This window comes from Bufo bufo, chromosome 8 (assembly GCF_905171765.1).
Source record: "Bufo bufo chromosome 8, aBufBuf1.1, whole genome shotgun sequence".
NCBI lineage: Eukaryota > Metazoa > Chordata > Amphibia > Anura > Bufonidae > Bufo > Bufo bufo.
The window spans coordinates 87529777-87543816 of record NC_053396.1 but is presented as its reverse complement, the minus strand read 5'-3'; the positions used below and the strand labels follow the sequence as shown (position 1 = coordinate 87543816).

At 41.9% G+C, this 14040-nt stretch overlaps 1 protein-coding gene across 1 annotated transcript; it reads left to right on the top strand.

The window, feature by feature from the left end:
• Positions 1–10386: 10386 nt before the first annotated feature.
• LOC120978066 (posterior protein-like) lies at positions 10387–12044 on the top strand. Its single transcript, XM_040406302.1, has one exon. It carries the CDS (start codon positions 10387–10389, stop codon positions 11971–11973), a length of 1587 nt encoding a protein of 528 aa, XP_040262236.1. The 3' UTR covers positions 11974–12044.
• Positions 12045–14040: the final 1996 nt, after the last annotated feature.

Below are 14040 nucleotides of genomic sequence, written 5' to 3'. Positions count from 1 at the left end.
GGGGCTTCCTAACCAGAGCAGAAGCCATTATCCGTAATCCTTTACAACTTGTTCAGGAAGAATCAGATGTCCCCAAAATCTAGCTTATCATCTCTGGTATGATGGGGGCATCGCATGGGCACCAGACATGGCATATCAACTAGCCTTCATCTTTTTAAAATAAGGATCTCATCTTCCGAGCGTCCTGGACGTGTAGCGTTTTATATGCTAGGACTTGGAACGATGAGATATGAATTATGAAGAAGGGCTGGGGTCTGTATCTTCACCAGGGCAACTGGGAAACTATCTTTTTGATCTTTTCATACCTGTTCCCTAGTTGGCCAGGGGGCTGGCTGCATGGGTAATGTAGCTTGGCCTAGAAGGGCTGAGTCAGAGGTAGGAGTGAGAATCCCCCTCAGGCCTGCCCCTGGAGGAAAGGCATAAAAATGCAATCCCTGGGTATTTGGGTGTCACAAAGTGGGAGATCTAATCGAATTGGTTTGTGCACCATTATTCTGCCCAAATCTCCTGAGAGGAAAGGACTTTAACCACACAAATGTTAAGTATTAGAACTTTCTCTGTTTTCTCCTTTTTATTTTACAATTGTTTGCCATTTATGTATGTCTCTTGTTAATCATTTTATGTAACCAAGTACTGTCTATTTTTTATACATTAACCCTAAAAGTTTGATGGTTTGTCTTGTAACCTTAAGAACCTGTTAGCTCCATGAAGAGTTTGTGTGCAGTCTGGGGCTGTATGTTGTTTTTCCATGAGGCTTGCTATCGTGTGGGTGTCTGCTTGCAAGTGGAACACTCAGGGGTGTCCTGTCGACCTTATAACTGACGGGTGGTGGCAGTGAAAGTTTTGTGTTAGTGAGTGGGTGGGCTTGCAGGCTTCAGGTGGTGATTTATGCTCGAGTTACGGCCTAGCGCAGGGCGTAATAGCGTGTGAGGGCGTGAGTTGAATCGGTCTGAAGGGCTTGGGCAACCCTTGTCATGTGACGCGGTAGGCTGGTCTGGTCCTCAGTACGTGACACTCACCATTCCATAATTTTACCACAGTTAATGGAGAGATTGAAAGTCTAACTATAGCAACTGCAACACCATTCAGATGCATACCTTCAAGCTCCTGAACAACAATGCTGTCACAGGAACTCACCTAATACTTTCCATTTATAATAGCATTTTCTTTAGACTTCTTTAGGCTCTATGGCCTGGGAAAAACTGATACCCCTCCACTCCCTATGGCTAAGTCCCTGACACATTGTGACTGCTTCCAGTATTTGAACTGCTATTGTCCTTGCCTTTACTCAGTGTGAGAAAGAAAAGGGGCAGGTGGGATCAAGGGTCCTTTATAGTGCTCAATGAGACAATGCTCCTGTGCACTGCATATATACTACACAAGGTGATAGGGTGAAAAAACTTGCCATCCAATTCAGTATATTTTCCACCAAAATTGATCCAGAGCAAACAGAAAAATCCTCATAAGGTAGAAGTTTTTTTTGTAGAGCAGTAGTGCAGTAGTGGATGTAGTTGAGAGAGTTGGAGAAGAGTTTGGTAGATAGCTGCTTATGTCTCTCTGCAGTGATAATCCCCAACTCCTGAGGTTTACCAGTTGGAGTTGAATATGGCAGATATTAGTGGATGAAACTTTGGAGTTGCACTCAGGACTGTGAGATATCAGCTGCAGTTGGCTAGAACTACTGCAAACTATGGCAGACAGCAGGGGATCAATCTAAGTCATTAAAGAGGTTGTTCCAAATTGTAAAGTTATCCTCTATCAACAGGATTGGAGACAACCATCTGATTAGTGAAGGTCTGACTGCTGAGACCCATGCTGATTACAAGAACATGATGGTGTGGCAGTACAGTGCAATACAAAAATCCACAATCTCGCCAAGGATATTTGGGTTCACTGTGTCCTAAAAATGACATGACGTCCTTATTCTGAGAGTCAATACAATTACTAGAGATGGGCGAATTTTTCAGAAATTCGATTCGGACGCGTCACCAAATTTTCCCCAAAAATTTAATCAGCTGTATCCCAGCCTGCAGGGAGAGTGTTTGCGGGATGAGATGACGGTTTGAGTGGCACTATTTTGGGGTGCATATGACTTTTTGATCACTTGCTATTACACTTTTTGTGACGTAAGATGACAAAAAATTGCTTTTTTTACACTGTTTTTATTTTTATTTTTTTACGGTGGTCACCTGAGGGGTTAGGTCATGTGATATTTTTATAGAGCCGGTCGATACGGACGCGGCAATACCTAATATGTATACTTTTTATTTATTTATTTAAGTTTTACACAATGATTTCATTTTTGAAACAAAAAAAATCATGTTTTAGTGTTTCCATAGTCTAAGAGCCATAGTTTTTACAGTTTTTGGGCGATTATCTTGGGTAGGGTATGATTTTTGCGGGATGAGATGACGGTTTGATTGGTACTAGGTGGGCAAAATTTCAATTTCCTAATAGTTTTTATTTTTTTATTTTTATGGCGTTCACCGTGCGGGGAAAGTAACATGACCGTTTTATAGATCAGGTCGTTACGGACGCGGCGATACCAAACATGTGTAGGGAATTTTATTTTTTTCATTTTTAATCAGTGATAAATGTGTTTTGGGATTTTTACTTTTTTTTCAGTTTTTTTCACTTTTTTTTTGACCCAGACCCACTTGGTTCTTGAAGATCCAGTGGGTCTGATGTCTATGTAATACAGTACAGTACAATATATTGTACTGTACTGTATATTACTTACACTTTGTCTGAACAGATCTCTGCCTTTAGCCCAGATCTGTTCAGCACCATGGACAGCAGGATGCCTGAGACGGTGTCCTGTTGCCATGGGAACCTTCCCCGTCTGCTCAGTAGTTGTCAGAACTTCGCAGACGGGGAAGGGTAAGGACGGGGCTGTCGGGGGGCTGTCGGGGGGCTGTCTGGGGGACTCTCTCCCTCTCCATCGGGGGGCTGCAAAGGCACAGCAGCCCCCCGATGGGAGAGGGAGGGAGCTCCCTCTTACTGTTAACTTTTTCCATACAGCGGTCCGTACGGACCGATGTATGGAAAGGGTTAAACGGCTGACATCGCATCATCGATGTCAGCCGTTTATACCAGGGTGCCAGCAATGTGCTGGCACCCTGGTATACCCACTGAACACCAACGATTATTCAAGGGGAGGCGGGCGGGGGATCGCGATCCCGCCTGCCGCACCGCCCGCCTCCCGCACCGCCCCCACCGCCCACAACTCCCCCCCCTGCACCACCCGCCGGCAAAAAATCATGCAGGGGTGCAGGGGGGGGTGTAAAATATAAATTTTAGGGACACTAAAGCTTCTGATCCCCGCGGTCAGGGCCCGCGGGGATCAGAAACTGCACAAAGCGCAGCAAACCGCAGGTCTGAATTGACCTGCGGTTTTCTGCGATCGCCGATGCGGGGGGGGGGTCAAATGACCCCCCCCTGCATTGTTACGGGATGGCGGCTGAATGATTTCAGCCGAAATCCCGTTTCGATTAACCCCTGGGGCGCCGGAATACAGATTTCAAGTTATGACGTACCGGTACGTCATGGGTCCTTAAGGACTCGGGACCCATGCCGTACCGATACATCCTAAGTCCTTAAGGGGTTAAAGACATGCGCCATGCAAGGCGCATGGGTCAGCACTCGTTGATGCAGCTCAGACAGAATGTTCTTCCCATTATCGGTGACCATGGATCTTCAGTTTGGTGAGGATATAACCAGGATTCGATTTCTTGTTGAAGTACGCAGAGAAGTTCCTCCCTAGTGTGACTCTGTTCGACCATGCAGGCCAGGTGCAGAACAGAGTGAAACCACCGTGCTATGCATAGGTGTACACTATAGGACCACTCCAAACTGTGCCTACAGTGGAGGATGAGGATAAGGTTGAGGATGAGGAGGCCGAGGAGGACATTGTCGCAGGGATCACAGCTTGAGAACGTTGAGGCGACATTGCCGTCACCTTGCCAAGTTGCTGGTGTGCCTGGGCTGGAACCACATTTACCCAGTGGGCTGTAAAGGACAGATATTGTCCTTGACCACAGTTACAGCTCGGCGCTGCTGTGAACTGTACCAGACACAAAGCTCAAAGAACGGCCCACCTTTTGCTCAACATATGTGTGCAGGGCTGTTACAGCCTTTTTGGAGAAGTAATGATGGCTTGGGACTCTCCACCTTGGCTCAGCACAAGCCATCAGTTCCCTGAAAGGTGCAGAGTCAACCACATGGAAAGGAAGGGACTGTAGTAACAGCAACTTGGCCAGGAGCACTTTCAGCTTCTGCACCATTGGATGATTGCATGCATACTGTTGTCTTTTTACAATCGCCTCGGTGATCGATTGCTGCCAAAATGAGTGAGGAGGAGTTGGAGGAGGAGCATCAGGACCAGTAGATGATGGGAAGGAAACACAGCTCCCTTCTGCTAAGGTTGTTGAGCCCTGACTGCTGGAAAAGGGGTGTAGGCCACTAGGAAATGCCTCAGGCTGTACCACAACATTAGTACTAAGGTATTCCAAGGCTACTTTATGGCGACGCTCCATGTGTTGATGCAGGGCCATGGTGCCAACATTGGTACCCTGGTCAGCCTTCACCTTCTGACCTCAGATTCTACATGCGGCCAGGCTGACGTCCTCCGGTTACTTAAGGAAAAATTCCCACCCCCTGAGTAGGGAATTTTACCCTCACCCCTCCATGCTGACTGCCTGCCGCTGCCTCTATGAAGCCATGCCCTGCTAGTTGTTTCCAGACAGGTAGGCTCCGAAGTATCAGACGGTCTATGCTGGGCATGTTTAGCCCCAGACCTCACTCTGTTTCCACCCAGCTGGCTCACAGCCATACGTACACCCTGCTGGCTGCCTCTGCAATCGGGTTCATCATCATCCACTATTGTCTGCACGTCACTGTCGTTACCCTCACCAGTCTCATTGCCGCATCCCTGACTGTTCACAACACCTGCTCCCACGCGACTCTCATCGACGCTATTTGCTCACCTACTGATGAATTTCTTGCGTAACTGGTGCATAGATAAAAGTAGGAATAGGCTAGTTAGGTTTAGCTGACATTAGCACATCGCTACTGTCAGCTAGCTTAATAGGGTTAAATCTGGTGACAGAAACCCTTTAAGACAGAATGCTAAATAAAATGGCCATGGAGGGGTTAAAAATGCTAAAATCCACTTGATTGCGCAGCCTTGATCGCGCAGGTCTTCTTTCTTCAGGACCTGCGGTGACATCACCGCGCTTGCCACATGGTGAGGGCGGTGACGTCATCGCAGGTCCTTTCGCAGATCCTGAAGAAAGAAGACCTGCGCGATCAAGGCTGCACGATCAAGTGGATGAGGTGAGTTTCTTAATTATTTTTAACCCCTCCATGGCCATTTTATTTAGCATTCTGTCAACCATGTTATAACGGAAAATAATAAAGTTAAGTTCGGGTCCACATTGACTTTAATGGGGTTCGGGGTCAAATTCGGGTCAAGTTCGGGTCCCGAACCCGAACTTTCACCTGAAGTTCGGCCGAACCCGGCGAACCCGAACTTCCACGGGTTCGCTCATCCCTAGTCCCTACCTGTGACTGTTGCAAGAGGGATAACTAGAACGTGTGAGAGATTCCCCTTTTGGAGTGAAATATCCACATAGAACTACCTACCGTATGTGGGCCTGGGGAATAATGCCCTTTGGACCATTGTTTCAACAATGATAATAACAACAATACTTATTTCCACAAATTACACCAATTAAAAATTAAATTTGCTTCAATGCAAACTCGTGTTGGGCGCGAATATTCGAATCACGAATATTAACCGAAAATATCGACACTTAGAGAATTCGCGAATATTTAGAATATAGTGATATATATTCGTAATTTCGAATATTCTAGATTTTTTTTTCATCAGTAACCTCCCTTCTTGCTTGTGGGCTAATGAGAAGGCTGCAATGTCTTTGTCTGAGCTTAGCAACATCCCTAGCAACCAATAGGAAAGTTGCCTACCCCTTACTATATAAGAACCTAACCAGCAGCCATTTTCTACAGTTTTTTAAAGTTCTGAGAATGACAGCAGTGTCATTGCTGTGCTCTTTGCTTTCCACACTACATTAGATGGTTAGATAGCTTATATATATAATACAGATAGTTAGTGGGAGATAGTCAGTGTAGGTTAGAATTTGATATAGTGAAGCTGATAGGTTCCAGTGCAGGGTGTTAGGCAGTGTGATAGGTTCTGCTGTCCATAAATACATGCAGACCTGCTAAAATGTGAAGTTTCATGGATTGCGCCAAAATATTTGCATCATTAATGCTGATTAGGGCAATCGCGAATATATTGGAGCATATATCTGCATATAAAGCCATTTTTATTGTTCTGCCATGCCAACCATTTTCTCTAGTCTCAGGAAACTTCAAGAAGCTTGGAAAATGTAGCAAAAGTGACCCTGCCTGTATTTTGCGTGCATTATGCAAATATTACATTGCCAATTCTTCGCAATCAAGAAAATAATCTCGGATTTGAAAATTCACGAATATATGACGAATATTCGCCCAAATATTCGTGAAATATCGCAAATTCGAATATAGCCCCTGCCGCTCATCACTAATGCACACACACCAAAATGTTACATTTGCCTCTGGTCTGATATCTTGCCCATTCTTGCTCCATTTTTTCCATATCAAAGTAGCCTACATTTTTCTGTTAGGAAACTTAAAAGGTTTTTAGGTCTAAAATTACTTCCAGCTCCTCTTAGAATTAATAGACGTCTTTCTAATTAAAAGCATATTGTCTGATGGCTAATGAGCACTAGGATGAAGAAAATTGGACTTCAATATATTTCTAAAAGTACATTTTATAGACTCATAGAGAGAGGGAACCAACTAGGGCCTCATTTTAGAAATACATATTACATTTTCAATCTTTATTGGTTACTGTTGCCCAGATATATTTCAAAATAGAAAATGAGGATTCATAAGGGTTTTATTTAATGTGGAGAAGAGAACACACAGGTCAACGATGCAAAGTTTGATGGCCTAAAGGCCAGATTCTCTCTCATAATATGCTAAAATTCCCACCATTAAAGATTCTTTTTTTTTTATATAAAACTGAAAACATGGTTTTAATTTATTATCAATGTCAATATATACATATTGGATGGGAAGTAGGAGGCACATAGGTTAGCAAAGTTAGAAGATGCTCAGCAAGGATAAAATTCACAGATCTTTATCAAATCTTCATAAATTTCCAAGGTAAGATATCACAGGCAGAGGTACAAGGAACCAATTGATGTTTTTCAAGTGCACAGAGCACCCTTTGTCATAACACACAGGCTGACACTCAATTCGGCATTAATACAGTTTTGGGAATCTGGACTTAAACCAAGGTAACACCTCATTGGCTATTTGTGACACTAGTGCATATATGTGTAGTTATGCTTATTTGAGAACATATCATGGAGAAAGCTGCATTGAGACCCCATTCCAGTTTGATATTGTTCCCATTTAATTGGAGGTGAGAACCTGCATATGAATGTGGCTTTACTGGTGGTGCAATGTTGGTGCACAAAGTGGAAATGTATCTGAATCATATGTATATGATAGGGTTGACAGGACCTATTGTCATGGGTGGATAGGAGTGTGATGGTGTCAAGAAGCATCTGAAAGCATTCTGTTTTATATCTTTGCCCCTCATCCTCTACGAACACTATTGCATGCGGACAATAACTTCCAAAAGTGCATTCTGCATACACTGTAGTGGATTAGTGGAAATGTTAGTGCTACACCCATATGGAGTTCTACATAAAATACATTAGTTTAAAGTGGACATTTACATTTGATGAGCCAAAGGGGAGTCTATGCTTTTACATAATGGGACTATAAATCCACCAATTCTCTCATACACTTCCACCATTACCTTACCTGTCTGTAACAGCATGGAATTGACTGAATATATGAGATCATTTCTATAAATTATGCTTTTACAAAATCAAAGAATTTTAGGGAAAGTTTGTATAGCAGACACACTGGTTCATCAAAGACGAAGTTAAACCTTTGTAAATGTGATTGCAGTTAGTACTTTAGATATATACACTCACCTAAAGAATTATTAGGAACATCATACTAATACGGTGTTGGACCCCCTTTTGCCTTCAGAACTGCCTTAATTCTACGTGGCATTGATTCAACAAGGTGCTGATAGCATTCTTTAGAAATGTTGGCCCATATTGATAGGATAGCATCTTGCAGTTGATGGAGATTTGAGGGATGCACATCCAGGGCACGAAGCTCCCATTCCACCACATCCCAAAGATGCTCTATTGGGTTGAGATCTGGTGACTCTGGGGGCCATTTTAGCACAGTGAACTCATTGTCATGTTCAAGAAACCAATTTGAAATGATTCGAGCTTTGTAACATGGTGCATTATCCTGCTGGAAGTAGCCATCAGAGGATGGATACATGTCCTCATTCTGTTTACGCCAAATTCGGACTCTACCATTTGAATGTCTCAAAAGAAATCGAGACTCATCAGACCAGGCAACATTTTTCCAGTCTTCAACAGTCCAATTTTGGTGAGCTTGTGCAAATTGTAGCCTCTTTTTCCTATTTGTAGTGGAGATGAGTGGTACCCGGTGGGGTCTTCTGCTGTTGTAGCCCATCCGCCTCAAGGTTGTGCGTGTTGTGGCTTCACAAATGCTTTGCTGCATACCTCGGTTGTTACGAGTGGTTATTTCAGTCAACGTTGCTCTTCTATCAGCTTGAATCAGTCGGCCCATTCTCCTCTGACCCCTAGCATCCACAAGGCATTTTTGCCCACAGGACTGCCGCATACTGGATGTTTTTCCCTTTTCACACCATTCTTTGTAAACCATAGAAATGGTTGTGCGTGAAAATCCCAGTAACTGAGCAGATTGTGAAATACTCAGACCGGCCCGTCTGGCACCAACAACCATGCCACGCTCAAAATTGCTTAAATCACCTTTTTTTCCCCATTTTGACATCCAGTTTGGAGTTCAGGAGATTGTCTTGACCAGGACCACCCCCCTAAATGTATTGAAGCAACTGCCATGTGATTGGTTGACTAGATAATTGTATTAATGAGAAATAGAACAGGTGTTCCTAATAATTCTTTAGGTGAGTGTATATATATATATATATATATATACAGTACAGACCAAAAGTTTGGACACACCTTCTCATTCAAAGAGTTTTCTTTATTTTCATCACTATGAAGGCATCAAAACTATGAATTAACACATGTGGAATTATATACATAACAAACAAGTGTGAAACAACTGAAAATATGTCATATTCTATGTTGGAACCGATAAAATTGACATCTATGATACAGCGTTGATGCAAAGATGTTCCTTGATATCTGGAACTGAATCCGCCCTGGTCTGCTTGATATGCAAATGAGGACCATCAAAGGGTTCTTGGGGCAGGACACTGATGAAAGGAAGATCTGCCAGGACTGTCGCATCCTGGGGAAAGCCCGACCCCCTGCTGGTATTTACTGCCCACACCTGTGTCAGCAAGGACATACATGCTGGGATATGGCAGGGGTATATGATATAACTTTCTTCCTGTGTAATTACCTGCAATAACCTAGCTTACAAATAGGAACAATGGTGACCTCTGGGACAAGACAAGTCTTCCTGAACTCTACAATGAAGAATGTGATTCGCTGAGACCTGCTGGAGAGGAGTGTTCTGAGTACAGAGAAAAGCCCATGGCATGTGTGACTGAGAGAGAGAATGGTGTAGCTAGCTCAAGGATGCTGACCCCCTCCAACCCCCTCTCCCATCCCTTAATTATATTTAGAATGTAGGTATATCCCTATTTGTAAATAAATCCAATACTGACTTAAGATACAGTTGTTCTTCAGTAATTTAAGGCACCCGTAAAACAGAGCACATTCTACATTTGGCACCCCAGAAAGTGTGTGGAAATTCCTAAATCCACATAGAACCTATAAGACGGAATTGCTCTAATTCAAATTGCTGAAAGAACAGACCAGACCTTTTGCACAGATTCCGTGGTGAAGTCAGCTGGATCTTGGACTTCGTAGAAGGATTGAAAGTGTGGTGAGTTATTCATTGGATATGCAAAAGTTCTAATTGTTTGTTGTCCTTGAGTGTATGTGGAGTTGTAATAGTGGAAAAAGTATTGAATGCTGTATGTTAATGAGCGTTAAAGCAGAGGAAAGTGTGGATTCTCTGTAGAGGAACAATTTGTGCTTGTTTGGAATCTTGACTTGAGTTCAGACTAAGTGTGTGCATGTATGTAAAGACATTGTGGGAACACTGAAAAGTTTGGTTCTTTGTCTTGTTCACTTGTGAGTGTGTATTGGCAGTACAATAGCTTGTATTTTAATAGTTGTATCTTGTGTTGTGTACATTGGTGAAATGGAACTGGCCTATAGTTATGTTAAGAAATATGCCTCTGCCAAATATCATTCATGTGCAGATGAACCTCTTAAGAGTCAAGTTAATGCGTTGTTGTCTCAGTGTCAGCAACATAATGACAAGCTGCAGAGTAGACAACTTACAAAGAAAGGTAACAAACAGAAATTGGCTAACGAAATTGCGGTATTGCTCAGAATCACAGAAATTTCTGAGCAAATGGGGGAGCAATGGAGAGCAGAAAGGAGTCATCTTGGAGAGCAGATAGAGAAAATTGGAGATAATCTTAGTAGCATTGCAACTGCCTCCAGTGTTGAAATGGATGACTTGAGGGCTACTGTGTGCAATTTATCCGAAAGAAATTGTGAGCTGCAAGAACAATTGGAACAATGCAATGCAAACTTTGATATGAAGAGTAGACTTGTTGGTTCATTGCAACTAAAATTATCTCATATGGAGGAATTGGTAATGTCTTTGGAGAGGAAATTGGAAGATGCAAACTCACAGCTACTTAGAAAGGAGCAATGGATATTATCCCTCAATGAACGGAAGAAAAAGTGTCCATCAGCCAATATCTGTATTGTCACTGATGTGAATACATCCAATGAGGTGGCAATAGCAAATGCTCCTGGATATTTAGGGGAGGGCACTAGTGTACTCACAATTAATGAAAAACTTACATTGTGCCAGATTCTGGGTGAGTTTAATACACTGGAGTCACCCGTGTGCCTGTCTAATAAATTTGAGGCTATTGTACAGAAATACACTTTGAGTGATAAAGATGCATGCTCTCTTCTAAGGGCTTGGGTACCAGCACCTCTAGCAGCCCAGGTATCTGCATATGAAAATGACAACTTAGATGCAGAGGGAAGGATGAAAGAACTGCAGCGTGTGTTAAAGAGTCGTGATGATAGAGGGATAAATGCGCTACAAAGAATGAGATTTAGAAGAGGAGATGACCCTATATTGTTCTGTAACCAATATCTTTCACTGTACAGAAGTGTGTATAACTGTCCTGATATGTCTGCTGATGATTCAGGCTTCATATACTCAATGGCCAATATATGTTATGTGAACTATCCTAATAGGATTGCCCTCAGAAATGCCAATTCATACCAGAGCTTTATCAATATACTTAGAGACTGGTGTGAAGAATCCAGTGATGGTCATAGATCAGATGCAGATATATCAGTAGTGAACAGAGGTACAAGAAGGAAGAAATTCATCAGGTGTTACAAATGTCACAGACCAGGGCACATTCAGAGATTTTGTAGAACCCCCGATATTTTCAGCCTGATACCGGATGATAAAAGTATATCCACCCAGGGCAAGGAAAGCATACCACAGGAGCCTGATGTAATGGATAACAGCCTTGGGGAGTCAGGAAATGCTGAGGGGCAAAAGGAGGAGATTACAGATAACAATGGCCCCCACCATCCGAATAGCCAACAGCCATGGGGGACGAGCATACCAATGTTTGCACCCTGGGCTAATCTTCCATTTTGGCTGGTATGCAGTTGGTCCCAAATAGCATTACCATTTTTCATAAAAAATATGGCAAACTTTGTGAGCAATGCCTGCTTAGTTTAGGAAGAATATGGGACTTATATTCTAGCCATACAGATAACAGGACAAGGCTTAGAGAATAAGGATTTGACTGTAATAATAATTGTGTGTAATAATTGTCTTTGTGTTTCTTTTTCAGGAGCCACTAAAGGCAGCTTAGTCAAGCTGGCTAAACACTAATGTTTTTTTGTTTTGTTCACAGGGTTTAGGTGGAGTGGTACTGGCTACATTTAGTCTAGAATTAGATCAATTTAAAAAGGTCTTCATAGTCACCACGTGGTATCATGAGCTCAATAATTAGTAATTGTTTGCAAACAATTAAATAACAGTCAGGCATTTGTTGGTTAAAACAGTCATGTATACTGTACCTTTGTGATGTGAATGTATTTTTTGTCTCCCCACCCCCCCATGACTTTTTGTGTTTTAGGTGTAAATAGCATTTGCTCTTTCAATGGACCTCACAGGAAGATGTCTTTTTTCACACACCAGAACAAAAGTTGAGTTGGGAGATGGTGTTAGTATGTGTCTGTCTGTGAGTGATGTGTTAAAGGCCAGCAGAATATTTTTTTTCTTGTTTTATGTGATTTTTTTTTTTTCTTTTCTACCTTTGCATTTGTTTTCCTTGTTAATATTTTTAAATTAACAAGTTGTTGTATTTTTTATTTTTTTTTATATACAGACCTACTTCTTGGGTAGGCACTAAACTTCAAAGTTGTTCACCAGATTGGTCATGTTCTAGTTAGTATGGTACCAGTGTAGTATGGTACCAAATGGGGGAATGTGTTTGAAAGAATTATAGTTACACTAAGAAGCCATGTTTTTTTTGTTTGTTTTTATTTTGTTTTTGTGTGGTTTACAAATGCCCCCCAGCTAGGATGGAGTTAGATTACCGCCCCTAGGCATATTAATGAGGTTACATGTAGGTGTAGAAAGGTATTGACTACTAAGAATAATGATACTGCTCTTGATTTTTATTTCCAGGATCCATAATGAGGCGAAATTACATATCCAAATTTGGGACCCTGGAGGAATAGCAGCAGCCCAATATTGTGGTGGCAATTGGACTACATTCGTAGCGTTCATCTTGTACATAGTTATTGATAGATCTTAGACACTGCTTAACAAAAAAAGAGTGACTGGTATTTTTTGCGAGGTGTGGCATTATTTGAATCAAGATGACAGTGCCCCATTTAAATGCGCACAGACATCAGCTAGAAGTCTGCATGGGGGAAGGCCTGCCATGGACAATAGAAGAACACATGTGGTTGTTTTGCATAAATTCAACATATTGCTGAGATTTTTTTTGTTTTCTTGTTTCCTCTTACTTGCACCATTAAATCAGTGAGTGGAAAATGAAGGAAGCAGAAGTTCCTATCAATATATAAGCCATACTGAAGTTCTAAAAACTGATTGTCCGTAGTCTGATATGGCCATGTCTATTCAATCTTCTTGAATAGCCAGATAATAGGTCTCTTGCAGCACCTATTATACAGGGGTAAGAAGGCAGAATGACCAACAAGAAAAATTATTCCAGCCTTCTGGAAATTGTTAATGTGTATGACAGACATTTGTAGCATGTGGTTGGTGATTAATTTACTCAAATGGTGTACTCGATTATCATGAATGAGCCCTGAATTTTCACATGTCTAGTTTAAAATCATGCAGAGTACGGCATTATGGGTAAAAGTCCAAGGTTTCACTTTATGCGTAATAACCAACATAGAGCACAACGTACATTAGAATCACCTGTATTAGACATATATACATCTATCATGTATCTTTTGATTTTTAATTGTTATTGTATGAGATCTTGTGAGAAGTAGAATTCAGCTGGATTGGACCTTTGCAATGCACAGACTGTCACATATTGCTAAAGTGGGCTTGCCCATATTCCAGTTATATAAGGCAGCTGACAAGCAAGACTAGTTGGTAGTTAAATGACAATCTGATTAACGGATCGAGTCAATTAGCATGGTGTAATGTTATATACTGTATGTGATATCAATGTAGGATATGTAGATTTTCCTGTGATTATCATGAGGGATATTGGTGACTTGTTATTTATTTATTAATATCCATAATGAATAGTGT

Coding starts and splice junctions, on each gene's coding strand:
- LOC120978066 (XM_040406302.1), top strand. CDS start 10,387: ATGGAACTGGCCTATAGTTATGTTAAGAAATATGCCTCTGCCAAATAT.